This window comes from Plectropomus leopardus, chromosome 14, assembly GCF_008729295.1.
Source record: "Plectropomus leopardus isolate mb chromosome 14, YSFRI_Pleo_2.0, whole genome shotgun sequence".
NCBI classification, from domain to species: Eukaryota; Metazoa; Chordata; class Actinopteri; order Perciformes; family Serranidae; genus Plectropomus; species Plectropomus leopardus.
In genome coordinates this window covers 5024183-5047692 of record NC_056476.1, presented here as the reverse complement: position 1 = coordinate 5047692, position 23510 = coordinate 5024183, and the positions used below count along the sequence as shown (strand labels likewise).

Here is a 23510-nt window from a genome sequence, read left to right as displayed (position 1 = left end):
GACATAAACTCTGATGTTTTTATTTGGGGTTTAACTGTCCCTTTAAAGGATTTTGGATTGTGTAAAAAGTCATTTATAAATGCAACATGATCAGTGATTTTCAAGGTAAAAACTGGGAATATTTAGTGTTAAAAAATAAGAAAAATGTTATAAATAAATTGGTCTGATAAAATATTGGTCTGTGCAGATGTTTAAGTGTCAGTAAAACAAATAAACAATAAAAAAAGAGCATCCTGATGTATTCCTAAAGAGCAAACTGTCTGTGAAGTTCCTCGATATTCCTCATCCTCTCCAGAGAATCCATCACTTTCCCGCCGGCGAGAGCTCGTTGGAGCTGAAACACTCCACTCACTTATTAAATATTTAAAGAGCAGATGTGAAATAAAAGCTTTTACCTGCAGACTGTCACAACAAAGCTACTTTAACACAACCCTGACCTTCCTCCGCCGTCTGGAATATCCTGCACAATATTCCAGACATTCCACAGCGGCGGGAAGCCTTTTATATATTTTTAGACACAAATTTACGACCGTGCACGTAACGACGCGCAGATTTATTCATCCTGCGCACCATCAATCATCTTAACGAGGAGCCGACGGCAGCCTTTGACCCGCTAATGGCTGTAAGAGGTCAGAGGTCATCAATCTGTGCAGCTATATTTCAACATTACCGAGAAATATCACAGAAAGGGACTGATGGGACTGACATAACTATTTGATCTCCTTTTATTATGTTAAAATCATTCTGAGAGGGGGGAGAAACGATGCCGTGTACCCGCAATGCAATTGGTTCAATAAGGAGATAAAACTGAAAATAGTGAGTTTTAGTAACAATGTCATGAAGCTTTAATGAACCCTGCGCCGAGAAACGAGGCCGCGGCTGTTGTGAGTTTTGTTCCAGAGAGAGAGAGAAATAAAATATAGATAAAAACAATCCCGCGGTGAAAACATCAATGAAAACACACTGAACAGAAACATACTCACATGACTCTGAGTGAATAAATGAACGGATGATGTAAAGGGCAGTGTTTGTGTGTCCCTCAAAGTCTGTTCAACATTAGAATTTACTGAAGAATAATAATAATAACTTTATTTATATAGCACCGTTAAAAACAGCGTTTACAAAGTGCTTTAACAAACAAAGCTAAGCAGAGGCAATAAACCCCAGAGACAATGATAATAAAAGCCAAAAAATAATGTCGAAATAAAGCCAGACAAAAATGATGATCGAAGTAAACAAGAGATTAAAAGCAGAAGCGCTTTCGGAAAATACAAGAGCAAAATGAAGTAAATGGAAAATATTTTTAAAAAATAAAAAATAAATAATAATAATAACAATAAATTGTTCTTATTATTATTTTCCATTAGGTGTATTTTATATTCCCAATTTCAATTTGTGCAATTTGAGGGTCAGTGGAAACCCGCCTTGTGAGTGTATTATTTACAAGCATTTACTAGGACGTCCACTGTTGCTGATGATGTTATTGCACATAAGATGCAGCCTTCTCGTGTCAGATTTTTTTTTTTTTAAATCCTGCTCCAAACGACAGACAGTGAAGAGGTCAAAGTCATAACAGTCACAGCAAACTGACTCTGGTCGCAGGATTACACGGAGACGACAGGAAAGAGAGACAGTGTGTATATATACTTTAGAGAGAGAAAATGAAAATAACAAAAACAAGTAAAGGATAGAGAGAAAGAGGAGAGGCACAAAGGGAGGAGGAGGAGAGGAGAGAGAGAGTAGAAAAACTGGCTTGAGGAGAAAAGAGAGAAAAGAAATGTGAGAAAGTCTTTCTTCTATATTTGACTCATTTTCCAGAGAAGAAGAACCAGCAGAGTGTATATTTTTGGCTCATTAATCTGCTGTCGTCAGCCCGGTGGTTTCAGCACTCAGTATCACTGATATACAACCAGGAAACACACACACACACACACACACACACACACACACACACACACACACTGAGCAGAGTGTAGATGTCTGACGTCCTGCAGTTGAAAAAAAGCCTCTTAAGATTGTGTGACATGACAGAAAGCTGTGTGAGTGCAAACTTAACTAAACTTCGGCAGCACAGAAGACAGCTGTTACAAAAGACAGCAGGGTGGAAGTACACGTTATCTAGATCTGGTTTTCATTATTTCGCTGTTTAACTGATCAGATTTGTAACAAAGTTAATGTCTCAGTGCTTCAAATGGTCTCATAAAAGTTAAAAAGTATATTTTCTGTGTTACTGCCTCAGTTTCAGCGGATTAACAAGGATTCTTCTATTCTCGTCCTGCTGTGATTATTTGTTTTCACTAACTGATTAATTATGGTTCAGGTGTTTTCCTCGATAGATGTTGTTTATTTGTGTGTTTATTCTTACTCGCAGCCTCCACCAGCTCCGGGTGCAGGTTGTAGGGGATCAGCGGCTCGGGCAGGTCGGCGAAGAAAGCCTTCAGTGCTCCGGCCGCAGCGTTCACCGCCACGTCCATCACCACAAAGTCGATACTGTGATCTACAGAGAGAAAGAGACGCAGAATTTAAACATTTTCTGTAACGTAACTTTTGACCTTCGACCAACAAATTGTAATCAGTTCGTTCTTGAGTCCAAATGGCATTTGAGCCAGTTTTGAGCTCCCTCACGGTGTTTTTGAGATAATGCGCCCAGGAACACGAGACGGACGCAAGGTCACAATAACGTTGAAACTTTGACAACCGAATTCTAATCGGCTCATTGTTAGATTAAAGTAAATGCGTGTGTCAAATTTAAAGATATTTCTTCAATGTGTTCTTCAGATATTGCACTCAATAGAATGAGACAGACGAAAGGTTGCATTGACCTTTGACTTGTTACTATCAAAATCGTATCAGTTCATCCTTGAGTCCAAGTCAATGCTTGTGACAAAGTTGGGGACATTCGCTCGAGGTGTCCTTGAGAAACTGCGTTCACAAGATTGAGACATAACCAAGGTCACAGTGACCTTGACTTCTGACCTCCAAAATGTAATCAGGTAATTAAAATAGATGTTTGTGTCTAATTTGAAGAAATTCCCATAATGATGTTGCATCATGAGAATGAGGCGAGGGGACAACCTGAAATCATAATCAGCAAAGCAGAGACATCAGATAAGGTCGGACCTTTGTGTTTAATTATTATAATAAAATATATAATTTTAAAAAAGATTCACTATGCAGGACTCTTGAAAACAATGTTGAGGCTTCTACAGAAGCATTTCCTCTAAATCTTCCCTCATTACCCACTAAAAATGTGCTGATGTATCTGCAGAGCTTGTTTTCTACATTACATGAATGTCGCTGAACTTCCCACTGAGCCCCATTTAAACTTTCAAACTTTATATGGAAGAAAAAAAACCTGAATCTTCAAATCCTTGTATTTAAGCAGCAGCAGCTGACGGAGCAGAAGGAGTTTTTTCAACCTGAAGACAGTCGAAGGAACTTTAATTTGATCCACGATCAGATTGGATTAAATAACGCGACTCAACTCAAGATGTAATGTTACATTAAAGGACAAACGGGACTCGACAGCAGTATCGACAAGCACAAACACTTCTCATATCCAGGTTTTGAACAAAAAAACAGAACCGGGTCTCCATCCCTAATGTTGACCGATTCGTATACGAGTCAAACAGGACTTTCCAGGGTCGATGCTTCAGTTTAAAGGATATCAAAGAGCTGCTGAGTGGTTGTGAGGCTCACAGCTGAGCTTTGTGTCTGAGCAGCAGAACAGAGCTCCTCTCTGATCACAGCTAACAGAGGTTATCATCAGTCTGTCTGCAGGCACAGAGGCCCGAGTGTTTCTCTGATGGAGCGGCGGGGCTGAACAGAATACACGTCCAGTTCAAACAACCATTTTACTGCTCTGTTATTGCTGTCGACAGAGGAGGGAAGCTCCAGCTCCATCACTTCGCTCTGAGCTGATCGCTCTGTTTGGAAAAAGTTTCAGGTCGGGGCATCTCTGCAGTCAAGCTGGTGTCAGCTTTTTCATTAACCCCGAGTAAAAATACTGCGTAATGATGGCTTATGAAAAAAATCACCCCGTTACCAAAGATACAGGATGAAAAAGAAATATACATCACTGCTTGTTTTGACACGGTGTAACGGCCAAATGACGACGGGAAGGAGGAGAAAGAGGGAGGAGGAAAGGGAGCGAGAAGGAGGACAGAGCCCTGAGGTAACACGACAGCTGTCACACTGAATCTGAGAGACTGCCAACACACACACACACACACACACACACACACACACACACACACACACAGACACACAGAGACACACACAAGAAGATAGGAGGGGAGGCAGCGAGGAGAGAGATATAAACAGGAAATGCACAAGAGAATAAAAGGAGGACAGAAAAGGAGGGGACAAGGAAGGAGACATAGATATTAAAAGAAAGACGGACAAATGGCGAGGATTTAAGAAAGGAAGGAGGGGCGATACGAGGAGGAAAAGCTGAAGTGTATTAATAAACAACCAACAGGACGCTGCTTCAGCCCAAACTGTTAATGAAGCCGAACCACGCTGACCTCTGAATCCCCTAAAGAACCCCGCTGCTCCCCGAGCAAATTCATTTAAATCTTCAACTATTACCATAAAAATAGACTCAGTTTATGCGGTGGAAGTAGCCAGTAGCCGGCAGCCCACCGCCCTCTCTTACTGACAGAGGAGCTAATTGGCTGTAATGGTGCTTTTTGCACACAGATATGATGGAGCTGCAGCGAGGAGGAGGACTGCGGGGCGCGTGTGCAGAGTCGAAACAGAAATATACAACCTGACAAAGTTTATTTACGATGTTTGAGAGCAGCAGGTTTACACGACGCCTGCAGAGTTGACTCTCTCAGCTAACAGCAGTGTTTTTGTGTGGAATATCTGTCATTTTGTGACATTTATTTAACTACATTTTAGAATCCACAAGAGGGAAAATAAACTAAATGACCGAAGGGCAGCTTGTTATCAGGCATTTAAAGCCACATGTCTCAGGAGAGGAGATTCTGACACAACTTCACCTGTTTCTGCAGCGCGTGGTGAAGGGAAAAGTCTTTCAGAGTCAAAACTGAAGCAACACTTGCACAAACAATGAGGGACCAACATGCTTTAGATTCCATCATGGTCACCAAACAGCACGTCTCACTTAGATAACTACTTTAATATTCATTCAAATGTGCTTTTTAATGAGTTTTATGATGATTCTAATGAGGACCACAATCGAAATGCATCTTATATCAAATTTGTTTTGTATGCTACTATAGTTTTATGTAGTAGATCTACTTCATGTCTTACCAAGGCAAAACAAACTGTATGTTACAGTAAAAGTTGGTTTACTTAGAAATATTATCAACTGGCATTTTAGCAGCTTTATACGTGCTCTTGGACAGTTTCATAGGGAAAATAAAATTACCTTTGCACGGTTGTATGCCTCTGTCATCCAGTCATGTTGCAGTTTACATCTATTCAGACTCATAATTAGCAGTAAAAGTACACAGTGCTTCAAATATGGACATTGTTGCAAAGAAGCCACAAATTCTAAAACATGTATGCCTCAAAAAAAAACAACACAAATAATCTGTAAAATCACCACAGTCTCAAGGTGGACACCCAAAATTAGTGTCACCAATTCAGTATCTCTAATGTGTCCCTTTCTGCTCCTGAGTTATCATGTTAAATATTAGCCAAAAAAGTAGTTTTTTGCTTGACCTTTGGAATATAAAATGTCATCTCTTAATAATTTTATCCTGTTAGACGTTAATGTCAAATTCAGTCATAATTAGCATAATTAATTTCATCCTTGAGTCCAAATGAAGGTTTGTGCCAAGTTTGAGGAAATTCTCTCGAGGCGTTCTTGAGTAACGTACGGACGAAAAAACAAACCCAAAACATAATGCCTCCGGCCAAGGCTGTCGCCGGTGCACAGGCATAAAAATTATTTAATTTTTTGCACGCATGACCACAGATATCTGTGTGTAAAATATATATGAGTGTGTCCAGCAATAGTATATAGAGGAACATGCTGAGTCTTAGTTGTGTACGGACAAAAAAAAGTTCATGTTTATTTATGTCACTTCTACTTGTTTTCCTTTTTTTGAATTACTTGGAAGTACATGTTCTGAGTCATGCTGCTAAATTTTCTAACAAGGTGTGGGTGTTTGTATAAGATGGAACTTTATTTATCTGAAGCAACAGCAGTTAGGACGCAGGAAAGCGTGCAAAATAGAAATGATCAGTAAAGGTGCAGTCATTAAGTTAGCTCATGGCTTTTACCAGGAGCTCAGTATTCCTTAACTTTCATTTTGTTTTAGATTTAGTTGAATTTGCGCTATGAAAAGTCACGATGCATTACTTGCTGTTTTTTTCTGTTTGCAGTGGAATTTGCAGGATGTACATACACTCAATTGGGCGCTGGTGTAAAATGCATTTTTTTTAACCGAATTTCTCCTCTAGGATACGTACTATTAAAATGTACCATTATTATGTTAAGATAGGTTATTTCTCAGTTAAAATCTTCATGTTTTAAGTGATTGAGAGGTCTATATATATGGACAGTGATGAGACAAAAACATTAACTATAATAAAATAGAAAAGGGGGATTAACACAATCAATAAGTGCGAAAAAAACCAACCACCTCGTCTGAGTCCAGCCTCCATATTTCACTGCCTGGCTGTAAAATGAGTGACGCCGCTGACAGTGTGCTGGTTATTTCTGCCTGTGGTGACTGTATTTATTCTAGCAGTCGGTCTGGCAGCTGACCAGCTCTCGTGTGCAGGTTCGACTCTGCTCCACAGGGCATGTGTTTCTCTTTAAGCACTTCTGCTGCGTGGTCAGGTTTGGAATCAGCTTTCTCTGCGGGCTGAATTTATTGCACACATCACACAAGCGCTACTCGATTGGTAACATGCTTTCCAAATAACTCCTGAGTTCTTTAGCGTTCATGGGAAAATAATTTAAAATCAGGATCTGTGAATATAATGAGAACCATCGGTGTCTGAGCTTTGAAACTCCAGTTACTCGTGTGCTCCTTTTTCAGGTTTCTAGGTAGCTGAAGATGTATTTATGTGGTCCTGTGTGTCTGCGCAGGTGTGTTTGAGTGTTTTACCTTGATCAAACTGTTTCTGGATGTTGTCCTGGTCCGTCTTGTTCCCGCTGACTCGATACAGACCTTCTGTCGTCAGACCTGCAGACACAAACATGAGACGCCTTCAGCTACAGCTCTGACAGATTTCATACATTTACAAAGCATTAACTACAAAAAAGTGCTGAATTTAAACAGATGGACCAACAGGAGCAGTGGAGTAGGTTTCATCGAATGTGGTTTTCTGTAACCACATGCTGAGATTTGTTTTGGATTAAGACTAAAAACTTTTATGCCATAAATTCCAGAAAACGCATTAAGTTTCTCAAAACTTTCTCTTTCCAGGTTTTAACAAACTGTGAAACTGTATTCTCTGTAAATCATGACTAATTTCGGCTCTTTCTCGTTAAATCCTCCCCTAGTTTCCTGTGCATGAGCAACCTGTGAGCAGATAATTAACAGATGTTTACACTCGAGATGTTTATGCTGCATTTGGGTCATCGGTTTACTTTAAGGAGAACTGGACCAGCTCACCTGCTGATCCATGCACAGCAGAGACAAGAAAGCAAACGTGAACGCATAAACAAACCTTGGGTTGCGTTATTGATTGAAAAGGACTGTAGTGTTGTCAGAGACCGACACATCGATACTGCAATCACTGAATATGTGAGGAAAGTATAGAGAAACTCTTGACAAAGCTCTAAATAACGAGCTTATAATGATCCATAGGAGGTAGAGCATATAGCAGAAAAAGAAGAGTGAAAGTGTATAGATGGAGAAAGCCATTGTCATTCAAATGAATCCACCTTTTAATGCATAGATCCTTTCACAGTCTCAGTATTAAAGTCAGACTTTCCATCTCGCGGATCTCTTTTGATAATTTCAAGCCATTTATCCGCCAGCGCATTTTATCAAGTTCAATTTGGGCTTATTGGTGTCTCTCGTTGTAGCTAATTTTCATTCTGTGGTTTATCTCGGTCACAGCTTATTTTTATTTAATATTTGCTTAAAGACCTTTGAAAACTATTTGTGTCTTGATATTTTCTGAACTGAATTTGTCTAAAACCATTTATGATTGAGCTTTAAATTTCTCTGTTTATGGTAAAGTGTCTGGACTCTGTAGCTTCTCAAAAAATGCTGTGAGTCAGGTAGGCGTAATAAGCTCTCTAAGCTGCATCCTACACCTTTTTTGGTCATTTCTGTAATCTGTTTTTGACATTGACTCATTATTTAGTGTCTGTTTATGTGCTCAGGTGCATATCTGTTTTCAGCTTTGAATGAGTGAATTAAATATCAATTTAATTCAATTATTTTTGGACGGTATTCCACGTGAACTAGCACACATGGAGATGGAAGCTGGTCCAAAACATTGGCACTGGTTTGCCTCAATAACACTGCAGCGTCTCCAGCATGTGCGGTCAGGTTTATTCATAATTCAACATGAAGAAGATGTGAAACAATAGCAAATCATCACTTATTTACAAGAAGAAATGTCAACCTGAGGCTGCCACCGCAGAAAACCAGATTCATACTTTTGAGATCATTAATATCCACGGAAAATCTTATGGTAACAGTTGTGAGGAGCAACAACTATTATAACAGATCAACACTGAATAAACCATTTGGTTTTTCTGCGTCTGAGCCTTCAGCTGGTCTGAGAGCTGCATTTGTTAGTGTCTCCAACCACAAGTATCACAGCCAGCTGGCACCTGACAGCTGATCTCAGACCAGCACATATGGAGACTGAGTGTCTTAATTAGGGCTGTAATGTGGCTGCAGGGATAAACACAACACACACACACACACACACACACACACACACACGCACGCACACAATCTATACAGGTTGAAGTTCTGCTCTGTTGCTGCTGCAAGGTCATTCACACTGCAGTATACATGCCTGCCTCTGTGTGTGGGTGTGTGTGTGTGTGTGTGTGTGTGTGTGTGTGTGTATGTGTGTGTGTGTGTGTGTGTGTGTGTGTGTGTGTGTGTGGTGTCCCTGCAGAGGCAGTTAAGCAGAGACAGTATTATGTAAATTCAGCTTTAATGGATTCAAGTAAATCGTGTCAAGTGTGAGCAAGTGTGGGAGAGAGTGTGTGTGTGTTCGCTGGTATCAGGGTGTTTATCGGAGCCTATTTGTGTCTTTGTGTGCATTTTTGAACATGTGTGTGTTGACTCAGGTGTGTGTGTGACAGAACACTGCAGCTCAGCTCTTAAGCGAACAGAAATCTCAGGAAAGGAGCGTTTCTGTGAAATGACCTCAGTCTAATCAGCAACCCACTCGACCCATTTTGTATATGTACGTGTGTGTGTGTGTGTGTGTGTGTGTGTGTGTGTGTGTGTGTGTGTGTGTGTGTGTGTGTGTGCGTGTGTGCGTGGTGCTGTGGTGTCTCACACAGTAAGAACATAAGCTGAGGAAACTGAGTGGGTGGAAAGCCTTGATATGTTCTGCTGCTGTACATTCAATCGGTTTCGTTGACTATATTTTCGAGGCTCGACTTGCAGACCAAAGCTGCGACCTCCAGTCTGGTGACACTCTGATATCAGGCAAATTACACGTTGGAGCAACAGCTTCTTCAAACATTCGAATCATTTAAAGCCTCCGAGTCATAGTCGTGTAACTTTTCTGAGGATTGTGGTTGTTACTGATGTGTGTCTTCACACGTTCATTTGGCAAAGACACTTTCAGAAAACTGGCAAGAAAATGCAAATGTATGCGCTTTCCCATCTTCCCAAGTTTAGGCAGGTTATTGGGAGTTTGTTCATAGATACGTAGCAGGAGGCATTAATTCTATAGTCAGGTGCAACTGCTGATACGGACGAAATGAAATCACAATATAGAGCTAATATTACAGCTGTGTGCTCTTGGAAGAGTTCAGGTTACAGTCCTGTGTGCAAAAGCATGCTAAAATCCTCGCATAAATGACAGCGTAGCCTCTGCAGTGACAAGACCTCATTACTGCATGTCATCAGTTACCGGCTGAATTAATCTGTTTCCATTGTACTTAGTTGCATTTACCTTTTAATGACACACCAATTTTCCCCCAGGCTAGAAAACGTGTTTGCGATTTTACAAGATTAATTTGGATTACTGGTGTTACCACTCAGTTTTATGCACAAACTGAAAATGTGCATAAAATGAAATTGACAAAAACACATCTGCTGAGACATCAGCCACAAATAGAGCTTAAAATGGCTTAAACTGTATTTGAGTAGGACATTTTTTTTCTGTATTATTTACTATAAAGAATCAACTTTATTGACCCAGCTTGTGTGCACACACAAGGAAATTGACTCCAAGATAAACACAGAAATAGACATAACAGCTAAGAACAACACCATAAAAGCTGGACAAGTAAAAGGTAAAGAATACAGCAACAGTGACCAACATCATAAATAAAACATCTGAATAAGAGTCATGTGTTTCTGCAAGTTGTAAGCAATATAAATAGTGCAAAAAAATGAATAATGAATGGGTAGATATGTGGAGTATATGCATGTAAACATGCATACATACAGCAGAGTATGCTGGATTCATGTGTGCGTTTTCTTTATACGAAAAAAATCTTTGTAAATATTGAAAAAAAAAAAAACGGAAAGAAAGTCCAAGCTATCAGAAATGTATATTTCTATCTGTTTGACCAAATTAAATTTCCACAGCTCAAAACTGTCCACTTACTGTACTCCTGCAATAGAAAGCGCACCAAGATAAGGACGTATGTTGTTCATTTTATTCTAAAAATATTTACTTGGCATAAGCTGATCTATAATATCAGCCAGTAACTATTATTAATCCTTTGAACTCTGAGCAAGTTGGGGCAATTTCTTCCAAAAATGAAAAGGCAATAAGCAAATTGATAAGAAATGCCCCACAAATGACAAGAAATTAAACAAATGAACATTTAGAAAATTGTTTTTAAAAAGCTAGGGAAAAACAATATTTCTAAATATCAGAATTACACATTTAATTCCATTTTAAGACACTTTTGTTTCTTTTTCTTTATTCCCTTAATTTTCAGGTAATTTACTTTAACTTTATTTTGTATTATTTTTTGGGTCATTTCTTCTTTCATTGCTCATTGCCTTCATTACGTTTTTAAAAGAAGTTTTTGCTCAGGTTTTAAACAAACCATTTGTGTGTATATGCACATTTAGTTTTCTCTATTTAACAATTTAATAGCATTTTCAGTGGTGTTGATTAAGAGTTTCCTTCATGCAGGCAGTTTATTTTTACTGTTCTTCCACCTGCCCTCACCTCTGACCTTAAATTGACCCGTACGGCGCCCCCTGACAAAATGTCACCGCCCTGTACATCTGCCTGTCCTTGTGAGGATATTTGATTCTCAACAGGATGTAACTATCAAAGTACACACATATACACACGCATGCATGTGCGCGCACACACACACACACACACACACACACACACAGCAGACCTTAGGGGAAGGAAGCTAACAGTTCAGCTCATGTTTGCATGTTGGGATCTGATAAGACTCGTCCTGCTGTGATATGATCTAATATCCTGATGCGCGCACACACACACACACACACACACACACACACACAAACACACACACAGAGTTAGTATATCACAGCTCCTCTCATCACTCTCTTTTTTATCTGTCTCATCTTGAAGCGGTTTCAGCATCTCTCCCTCTACCTGTCTCTCTATCTGCCTATTGGCCAGTTGCCACCGTTATTTTATTGCCGTGACAACCATCTGCTGTGGGAGGGGACAGGAAGCCAGTTCAATAAGCGAAAGTCAATCATCGGCTATTTTTAACTCTTATTTCACCGGGTGTGTTATTCTCTTTCATCCCTGTTTGAAAGTCAGCGCTGACACTGATAAATTATACATCAATTTTAAACTCTACCTGCACATAAAAGCCATATAAACCTCACAAAATGAATGATGGTTTAGACTAACAAACACTGTGATCGCAAATAAATCATGATTCTAAAATTTACGTTCCCGCGTGGTAAAATCAATAACATTTTCTGTCTGTAGCAAAGTTGATGCGTTAAATAATACAACAAAAAAGGAAAATAAATTACTCTGACAGTGCTCAACACACACACAGTGACTGTTACACCCTCAGGAAAAGATCCAAACACACACACACACACACACACACACACACACACACACACACACACACACACACACAGTATTTAAAGATGAACAATCCCTGCTGTTGTTTAATGATTCATTCGGAGAGAAATGTTTTCTGTCAACATTTGTGTTACAGTGTTTGGTGACCTTTGACCCGAGTTGTGGGACAATGACTCGTCACACTGAGGTGTTTACTCGTCTTTATAAATAGACGAACTGAGCACAAAATGTTAAACATGTTATTTCCATTAAGATAATGAGTTGCAGGTGCTGACATGACGGGCTCGACAGTGCTGAGATAATCAGATTAAAGATAAAGTAGCTGAACACGTAAACACCTTCTTTGTTGTGAACAGTTAGAAACAAATCGTCGACCTCCACGCAGGAACGGGAAACCATTTACAACAAGATCTAACAACGTTTTATTCACTGCAGCAAAGCTTAACATGCCATTGTATTTTGTCCTTGTTTAGTTAGTCTTTGATGTTTTGTGCTGTATTTTCCATTGTGACATTCGGGGCTGGGTATCAGAAATCAATGTGATACAAACAAATCCTGTAAACACACTAAAACCAACAATTAATGAATCCCACTAATACAAAGCCCATTATGTTATTTCTCTAAGCTGGAGAGCTCCACTGTTAAAAACACACTGTTACACTGAGTGACATGTGCCATGCAAACACTGTAGTTTACTGTGACTCAGTGCTACATACACTGTGCTGCTGCCACAAGTTCTCACAACAGCACCGACGTGGATTTATCAGCCGAAAATAGCTCTAACAAACGCACCGTTTCCTCCTGTTTGTCTGATGAAAACTACAGTGAGCTGCTGCTTCAGGTGATTACTTTATAAAAACAAAACTGTACATTTGTAAGGGGTTTTTAAAGAAGAGTAAAAGAAGAGCACTAAAGTTAGCACAAGTGCTAAAACTTTGTTTTTTTCATTTGTTTAAGAATTGTGATTTAACTTAATAGCTGCAAAAAAATTTCCTCTTAATCGATAGGAAATCAGTTAAAATATATTTTTTTTACTGGGATCTGTTCAAGCAACACGGAGCAGAGCATTATGGCACTGTAAACAGGAGGTTTGGACCTGCAAAAAGTATTTTGAAAGGGCGTTACATCACGACTTAAAAACCGGATACCCGCGCTTATTATCGTGACATCGTCATTTGGGGGCAGGACTTACATACTGGATACCCTAATATGACGAGAGTATGCTGATATATACAGCTTCAGTTAAAGGAACCAGATTTGTAAGAGAAATAGTGCTCTGTTCTTTAAACAATCGTGTCTATGGACTTTCAAGTGCCTTTAATAGTCTGAACATAAACATTATCCTAAATGAAGTTTTAGAACTGGATCTAAATAAAGCAAAGAGTAATTAATTTTTATCTACCTGTGCATGTGGCAACAGTCTGATGTTTCTGTTTTTGTTACTCGTGTGTTAGTCTGTTTATCCTGAACTCACAGAAAAACACACACACACACACAACCTAACCCGTGTTGGCGAAACCCGACAGTAAACAGGATCTGCTGGCTTCCACTTCGTATCAGCAGATCCCAGCCCGCATGTTCCAGTTTCATCATATCCAGGACATTAAGGTCTTATCCTGCGCTCATTATAAATGTGGTCTGACATGCTAACATGCACCGACTCCTGCGAGGAAGATGAATGTGCAGGTAAAAGTGCTCGTTTTTCCCAAGAGGAGACCGAGCGCAGCCTTTCCCACAATCCTTGGCCTGAGAAATGAGCTGAGCTTTCTGGTCTGGAAGTCATTCTGCTGCCGATACTCTCCTCCAGAGAGTGTGAGTGTGTGTGCATGCATGTGTGTGTGTGCATGTGTGTTACAGAGACTGCAGGTTTATGTGTATGGAACTAATGACCTAAGGTGAGCACTTTCTTTGTTTTTTACCACACACACACACACACACACACACACACACCGATTCTCAGCAGACAACAGGCCCACAGCTGCGGTCTGCTTCCAGACTGAGGTCTTTACAGCGGGGAGGTCAACACGGCTAAATCACAATTTCATCAACTGTTTGTGTCTCTGCAGTCGTCTCAATGTACAAACCGAACAAAAATCTACAATAAAACGTGACGAGCAGAGCTGCAGAGTCGCAGCATCTCAAACGCTGCGACGTTTTAGACCAGGAGTGGAAATATCAAGCAACCCCTCAGGACATCAGAGACAAGGCTGGAAGATCAACTGAAAGGGAAACTCCCCTGAGTGTACGCGTCAAGATCAGTTTACTAGTCGGGAGGAGTACTACAGAGTACTACTCAGCATGTAAAAACAGTTGTATGATGTCTCCTGCGTCTCTGGAGGAGTGTCAAATCTGAGTCGAGTCTTCTGGGTTATTCTGGCTCTCAAAATTAGAGCAGAGCCGGTGATAAAAGCTGAGTTTTATTTTTTATCTCTTATTAAAATAGCGCTTCTTATTCTTAATAGACTTTATGGAAGTGCAATATTAAAACCACTTAAATGATGCAGAAACATGACATCATATCACCTGGCTTCAGTTTGACCAAAACCACCAAGTAAGTGTGGTGTAGTTAGCTTTTTATTTCTGGAGATTGACTTCATATTTTAAAAATCTTAAAAGTAATACTCAATTATAAAGATTATCTTGCTGAACAAAAGTATCATACACTTTTTTAGCCACAGTGCTTATTTCCCACCATAATCCAAAATCCAATGGCAAAATCACACTCTTTACAGTGTGAAATAAAGGCTTTGTATTGAGGAAAATCTAACACTGGTATTGGACCAAACTTGGCATCAAAGTGAGGTATTAAAATTAGTATTGTGAGAGAAAAAGTGGGATTTCTGCAGGTTTACTATACATGCTTTACTATAAACGCAGCTGAAGGGAAATAATATAAATATTTGGTTAAAAAGAAAATACTAAAGTCATTACAATATTGCATAAACTTCTAATAAAATGAGTAAATGGAAGAATTAAGAAATAAATCAAACCTTATTTTATGCACAACCCTGTTTTCCACCTTGTAAACACAAGAATATGAAAAAAAACATATGCTTTCACGTGCGTGACGGTCTGATGTCACCTTTCATTTACATCTAATGACGTGCACACACAGTCTGTAATAATGTCAGATAGCTGTTTACGGCTCGTGTTGTAAAGAACAAACAAAACAAAACTTTCAATAATTGCTGCTGTGAAGAAGACCCAAATATAAAACAGACAAAACTACCAACAACTAAACAACACACACTGACCTGTGCTGTTGTGATCTGTGTGTGTGTGTGTGTGTGTGTGTGTGTGTGTGTGTGTTGACAGTAGGACAGATGTCCAGCTTTCAGGAAGAGACAGGAGCAGCCGACAACGCACCCACACAGTCACACACACTAATTTCTAATGTAACAGAGACAGATGGGGCAGTATTATAAATAGAGCCGTCAAGCTGCAGCTACCTAGCTACTGCTCTATTTACACACACACACACACAGACACACACACACACACACACACACAGACACACACACAGGTTCACTTTCTGTTTTGTCCTTTTTTCCATTTCAGCATTTTCTCTTGATTATTTCTCCGTACCTGCAGCAGAATGTGATGAATGATAATGAGGCCAAATAAATTATATTTCAGCATAAACACAAACTCACATCTGCGAGAAATTATACCAACTAGTGTCAAAACAATGCTTTGAGTGCAGTTGCAGAGTTACTATAGTTGGCACTATTTACTTTGTCTGTTCAAATGAGACAGTTTGAATGTTATCAGCATATCAGGAGATGGAAGGCGTTTTAGTATACCGTGTTTTGGAAAGAAAAAAGTTGGAAATAATCACACTACCTTTGCTTATTGTGTACTTTATCTGCTCATTGGTAAATAAATTACACTCAAAATTTGAGCTGGCGAGAGTTGGTAAACATAACTGCACAAAAGTGTACAGAAAGAGCCATTACATTTAACTGATGGTGAAAGGCGACCAGATGGTGTTGGGACGAGGAGAAAAAGTGATAGCGAAAAGACACGAAGTGATCTAAGAAGCGCTGGATTATTTACAAAATCATCATACATGCATTACTGAGATGATATCAATATTTCATTTACAAATAGCAAGACCCCAAATCTCTGAATAAGGAAGCCCGAAAACACCTCAGACACCTCTGGAAAGACGGCTGAAAATATTTCTGCGACAGCTTTAATTTTGGTATTAAAACAAACATTTGAACATTTAACCCTTTGAAACCTGAGCAAATTGACTTAATTTATTTCAAAAACATTGGAAGAAGACAATGAGCAAGTTATCGAGAAATGACCAAAAAATTCACAATAAAATGACAAAATGTTACAAGAAAATGACCCGTAAAGTAGCACTGAAAAAAATAACAACAACAAAAACAAAAATGAAGTGAAAAACTTATAAAAAATAATAACAAATGTAGGTTTCTGGACATATTTCCCTGTTGTTGTTTTTTTTATTATTATAATTTTCTATTAATGTTCCCTCTTTCTCCCCCGTCTATTTTCCTTTCACATTTTTCCAATTTCTTGCTTGTTGCCTTTGCTCATGTTTTTAAAAAAATCAACCCAATCTGCTCTGGTTTTGAAGGTTTTAATGCTTGTGGAAGAGATGAAACTGAGGGTTAATGTAACAGTAAAACATGGTGCAGTTTTCCTTGTAAGTTTGGTGTGATGACGAGGAGAGCAACAAAACCTCAGATTTACTACAAGCACAAAAATCTACTACAGTGGTGGGCTGGGACATTTCAACAAAGCCAGCATTAATGAGTCACTTCTTCGCTGTCAAATTCTGTTATAAACCAAACACACACGCTGCACTTTTCACTGACTTGTTTGTGCACACAGACACACTCTGCAAGCATTTATTTTTGGTAAGGCTAAGTGATGACAAGAGGGGGGAGAGAGAGAAGAGATAATGATGAGATGGAGAGGGTGGAAGGAGGGTGAGGAGGAGAGAGGAGTCAGAGAGGATAACAGCAGAAAGATGAAGAGGAAGGGGAGGAGAAAGTAACAGATGAAAAGAGGAAGGTTAAAAAGAAAGAATGAAAGATTAAAAGGGAGACAAAGAAGAGGAGAGGCAGGACAAAGAGAGTCAGCACCTCGTGTTGAACAACATGGCCGACTAAACGCCCTCCTGAGACCTTCATCAAAGTCTCTGCATCATCAGAAACACACATAACTACCACAGCTGAGTGTGTGTGTGTGTGTGTGTGTGTGTGTGTGTGTGTGTGTGTGTTGAGCCTGCAGCAAGGTGCTCTGTGAGGTCAGTGGCTCTCAGAAGGGCGACAGACTGACATGTCTGTCACAGCAGGACTTCAAAAATCCCCTCAACACTTTTCCATCTGCAGCAGCTGTCCAGCTGTTAAAAAGACTATTACACTGTAATTTTATTTTATTTTTTTCAATTCTCAGCCTCTTTAATGGTAATTCTGACTGTTTATAAAGCGCTATTTTTCTCACAGTCTCATTTAGACCTGGAAGTCGTCCACGATTGTGCCTAAAAAGCTGACAATCACATTTCTTAAATTCATCCAATTATGGATGTTTCTGTGGTTATGTAAAACCCAATTCGCAACGCAGTTAAAAACGATGCCAGCTGTAGCCACAAGCCATACACACTGTTTATTTCGAACCGTTTAAAACGTGAAACAAGCACATGTATTTCAATGTGATAACAAATACTCATCAGAGAACCTGTAAATTAGCAGAAACTGCAGTCATGCTGCGGCAAAAAAAGAAGCTAAAAATAAAGACAGCAGACAGAATCTCACCTGCTGCTGAACCCATTTGGACCAAACTTTTGGAGAAACGCTCATTCAAAGCATTCAGAATGACACTGATCTGCAAGAACTGCAGTCACAGCTGAAAATAAGGTGACATTTCACTCCTGACTGGCGCAGACAGAGATGACAATACCAGTGAGCCGGGACATTCTTACTGCTGTCTTGTTAACAGTGAGAAACTGAGGAGCGCGGGGTTAACGGCTGTCAGTTTATTTCAATATTTCAATTTCAGCCGAAAGTAAAAAAAGAAAATAAGGATTAATTTGGGTGCAGATCCACCTGTCCAAAAACTTTCTGACTTTCTCAAAACAGACTCAACTAACTGGACGGATCATGTCAAAAGATTCAAAATGCACCAGTTAAATAAACTCACATTGAATAAGTTTTACTGGGGTTTACGTGTCAAAAAAGCTCCCTAGACTTTATCTTACAGCATTACAGCTTCAATTTGGCAAACGCAGACGAAGAAGATGGCGATAAAGAATAAAAACAAGTGGAAGAAAGAGAGGAAGAAGGAGAAGGGCAATGATAAGAAGAATAAAAAGAGGAACAAAAATAAGGACAAGGGGAAAATATGAAGAACAAGAACAATGAGAAGAAGGAAAAGAACTACAAGAACAACAGGAAGAACGAGAAGGACAAAGACAAGAAGAAGAACAAGAACACGGAGACCAAGAACGAGGAAAAGAAGAAGATGAAAAAAAAGAACAAAATGAAGAGGAAGTAGAAGCTCTTTATGAATTCCCAAGAGGAAATTAATTTTTTTTGTCCATACTTTGTCAACGTGGTAACTTAAACCAGCGACCCTCCAGTTCCCAACAGGCCGAGCAACTTCAACCTCCAAAGCACGTGATTTCAAACTAAACTGGTCGCTCTGTGTGGTTCAAAATGACGCACCGGGAGTCATATCTGCATTTTGGTGAAATAAAATACTTACACCTTTTTAATTTGAAATATTCTACCAAAGAAAAATGTTGAATTTCCTTGTTCAAAATTCTGGATTAAGAGTCTCGATAAATTTAAATAAATACATTTAATAAATAATAAATACATTTATAATAAAGCCTTGTTAAATATTTGTCCTTGATAGCGTTCTCAAAAATATCGAGTTATGACTATGTATCAAGTGTGAATAATCTTCTGTACAAACTTCTGGTTCAATAACCAGAGCTCACTGAAACCTTGCTTAGCCTTGGATAGATAAATAATAATCACTGTAACACTAAACTTTATATCATGTTCATGTATCTGTTATTTGTTTTAGACTGACTGCAGGGAAAAAGCTCCGTACACAATGAAATACTAAAGGTTGTCTGCAAAGCGATGTTTGCAAGGTTTTCAAACTGATGTAACGTTTTGACCTACGAGATCTTCGTCATGAAATTCAAAATACTGTACGTAATTGTCATGCAGACTATTACTTCAGCTGCAAGAAGCTCTAACAAAAACACGTTTGTGGTTATTCATTTCACTGGGGAGGAGACAGAAACCTATCATCCAAAAATAACAAAAACTATTTGCAAAAGAAGATAACACTAGAGCAAAGTGAGAAAATATATTTGTTTTATATCTGTTAGGATCTCACAGCCAAGCTTTTCATTTCATTTTTTTTTTTTTGCCGTCTGGTAAAAGGCCAATGATGTAATCCAAGGTGTCCCAATTAGAAAAGAAATAATGGAGTTGGCAGAGTGAAGGACACTCTGCTTTGTCTTACGCCCCACTTCACATATTATCTTCTTATTGCTCACATTGAAGCCCATGCAGGCAAACGTGGTCACTGTCTCTGTCGCCTGCTTGATATTCGCTTTGCTGCTGGTTTGTTTTCGGCACACGCTCGCATGTTCGCTGGCGGCATCATGGCAGAAAACATGAGAGAGAGAGATAAAAAAGAGAGAGAGAAGGGCAACATAAGGGCTTTTCAAGGCAAACTAATGGACGACTGGACTGCTCAAATACAGCCACAGGACACACTCTCCCTGTCACACACACACACACACACACACACACACACACAAGCCCCATTAGACCAGATGACTGCCTTGGAGCCAGGTGGCACTAGCACTAGCCTCTATCTCGCCCTTTTTTTTCCTCTTTCTCTCTGCACAGCCTGCCCCTAAGACACACACACACATTTTGTAGCATGCAAGCTCATCTTAACAACACATACACACACACGCTCCATCCTGAGCCTGATGTAGCCGCGGGCCCGGCTCAAACTGGCCTCGTCTGTCCTCCCCTAATACTCTGCTGCACAAACGCACGCTAGGGGCCATAACCAATCGCCCTAATCTAATCCTCGCATTGGCCCTCTCACTTTAAGCAAAATAAAGCAGAAAGGAAAGAGTGAGATAGACCTTAATATATGTCCATAATATACAAGCTACATTATAAAACTGGGTGCATCCACTCTGACATGTCCACACTAAAAAGCCTAAACAACAGCTATATTCCTGAATATATCCTAAATCAGAGATAACTAGGTTTGCACATACAAGGAATTTGTCTTGGTGTTTTGATGCAAAGCAATAAATATAGAAACAAAAGTCAAGAGACATAAAACAAAATTGAAAACATGTCAAAATACGATAAATTATAGGACACATATAAAAATGCTTTTTTATGTTGTTTTATCATAAGAACTACACAGTTTTGTGCAGAAACATGCAAATATTGACATGGGGATGTGCAAAAGTTCACAGTGTGAAGAATACGTGCATGTGGGGGGACAGTAGAGATGTGGAGTAATATAATAAATAACGTCAGAGCAGAGCTGATTTAGGAAAACTGCCCGTGACTTGCAGTAGACAACAAGAGAACAAAACCTAAAAAAAAAAGTCAATTTAAATGGGCTTGCACTTGTACAGCGACTTTCTAGTCTTCTGACCACTCAAACACATGTAACACTATATGTCACTTTCACCCATTCACACACAAATTCATGAACTTGTTTCCAAAGCTACCACACCAGTCGCCACCTGCTACTCATTTAAACATTCATACACATTCACACAGCGATGACACAGCCATCGTGAGCAATTTGGGGTCAGTATTTTGCTGCTCTGTCTTCTGAGCTACAGCAGCTTACTAACTGATAAAGAACAGCAAATCTTGATTGAGACGCTAAAACCAGCAAGTTCTGGCCATTTTTCTTTCTTTTACAAATGAATCGATTTATATAAACAGTTGTAAATAAATTTTGTGTAGCTTACAGCTAGAGTTTTGTCTTCAGCATGCCTCATAGATGACACCCATCAACCAGGAGGCGTGAAACTATTTCTGCTGCAGAAACACAAATCAGTCAAGTCTTGTATGATCACTGACTAGCGTAACAAAATGAATATGAACAGTAGGCTGTTTCCATTAACAATCAGATTGGGCAAATCGAAACTGAGAATATAAAATATGCCTAATGAAAACATCTCAATTTTAAAAAAACTTTATCGCAGAAAAGTTTTAACACGATTTACAAAAGCTAGATTTTGTAAAACTGCAATGGAATCATCTTTTTTTAAGATTTTTTTGGGGCATTTTTGCCTTACTTAGATAGGACAGGAGATTGCTAGCGTGAAAGGGGAAGAGAGAGGGGAGGACATGCAGCAAAGGGCTGCAAGCCGGAATCGAACCCACGGCTGCTGCAGCAAGGACACTGCCTTCATAAATGGGGCGCCTGCTTTATCCACTGTGCTACCTGACGCCCCTCTTTTGTCACTTTTATATGTCACATGATGCTATGGTTATGCGCTCGTCGGCAGGAACTAGCTCCCTCAGGCATGATGCAGCAGGCGATACGAGAGCTGTTATTGCATCGCATAACTTCAAAAGTTGAGCAGATCATCCAAAAGTTTTGAGTCCACAATTCCTCTGTGAAATTGTGGACTATCACCTCCCAGAAATCCCTCATTTTTGGACGCTCCCACATATAAGAGGCTAACCTTTCTATTATCGCTGCAATAGAAATAAACCTGCTAATGTTTTGAGCATCCATCGCTTTGCCTCTTGGAATATTATTGCAAGAGGAGACGTTGCATAACATCACTCAGTTTGTACAAATCTGTAATAGAAACCTGCCCAGAGACAACTGCTGCCGACAGAAAGCTGATGCTGAAGCTCTGTTTTCTCACCAAAACAAAAGGCCTGCATTTTCACATTCACCCACTCTTTAGACCACTTTCAAAAAGCTCAACTTTTGGGTGAGAAAAGCAGCAGCTCAGAGTGAAGAGAAAAACAAAATCGAAAAATATTTTCACATCAAGGACGAGTGTTCAAGCAGCACTTTTCTTTGGCAGAAAAATGGTGGCAGGGTGCTGGGGAGCTCTTCATCTCAGCTTTTTTTTTAAAAAAAATGACGTGCTACATGTGGGTTGTTTACAAGGCTGCGATATGAGAGTTGACTACAGAGCTAACAACGAGCTAACAACATGTAAAGTGATAAAAGCACAACACTCAACTCACTGTCCGCCCAATCAGCTCTCATAAATGGGCTTTTCTGTCTTCCATGTGATCATTTCTGGCTGACACATCATACGGTTTTGGATAGACAGCAGCGAAAGGAGTTTTAGTGACAACACCAGCGCGTTTCTGAAAAGTTCAGAGATTTTCAACTAGAAGCGCTTGTAGCAGCTGCACAAAGAAGCCAGAGCGCTCTGATAAAAGATGCTGGGTGTGGCGCTTTTTCTGATGGCAGCAGCACGCAGCTGCATCTGCTTTCTCCTCATTGGGAACAACGGAAAAAAGGAAGAGGACCTAAGAAAATACACGCTGTGTGGACACAAGCCCTGAGCTTACTTATTGTGGACATAGTCACAGCGAGAAGGTCATGGCTAAAATATTGCTGAAGCCCAAAAAACAAACAAACAAAAAAAAAAAACTAGGGCAATCACATTCAATTAACTAAACTACAAAGGCAGCACCATGGCCACTTTTCACTCTCTGGGGATGATCAGCACACAGAGAACAAACAAACCAAAGGAAACGCAGAGAGAGAGCGAGAACAAGTGAGGGAGGCAGAAAGAGCAGAGTTTGCCCAGAATGAGGGAGGGGGCGGCGGGATGAAAGAGGTTAGAGTCTGCTTCACCTATTCACCAGGAAAAGAGAGCGAGGGGGAGAGGAGGGAGGCAGAGGGGGTGGAGGGTAATGGAGGAGCTCAAATATTCAGCCACAGGCACCACACACACATTTATCTATCTCTTGGTGTCTCTGAATCGGGTGACCAGGAAATCCACAGGGAAGAGATTAAGACTACAGGCTAGGGAGCAGGATGTAATGCCAAATATGTGTGTCAGTGTGTGTGTAAAAGGAAAAGAGACGTGAATTAAAAACTGTGTATGTGCTTAAATTTTGAGGGGAAAAACTGAAAATTAATCAAGAAATAGACACTCGAGAGTCTAAAATTAGGCTATTAAGTTGTCACGTGCACACACACACACACACACACACACAGTGGGTCTCATTCATGAAAATCTGTGAGTAGATTTGCACATAAAGCACCTTGGTGCTAAAAAGCTACACCGGATTCACGAACGCTGCGGG

At 39.7% G+C, this 23510-nt stretch overlaps 1 protein-coding gene across 1 annotated transcript in view; it reads right to left on the bottom strand.

Moving 5' to 3' along the window:
* Nucleotides 1-2083: 2083 nt before the first annotated feature.
* Nucleotides 2084-23510, bottom strand: part of arhgap5 (Rho GTPase activating protein 5) — a 52827-nt gene continuing 31400 nt past the window's right edge. The window contains exons 4-5 of the mRNA XM_042501174.1: nucleotides 7092-7169; nucleotides 2084-2497 (exon numbers count right to left, since the gene is read on the bottom strand). Coding sequence (XP_042357108.1) covers nucleotides 2310-2497; nucleotides 7092-7169 — 266 coding nt within the window. The 3' untranslated portion in view covers nucleotides 2084-2309. The remainder of the gene's footprint in view (nucleotides 2498-7091; nucleotides 7170-23510) is intronic.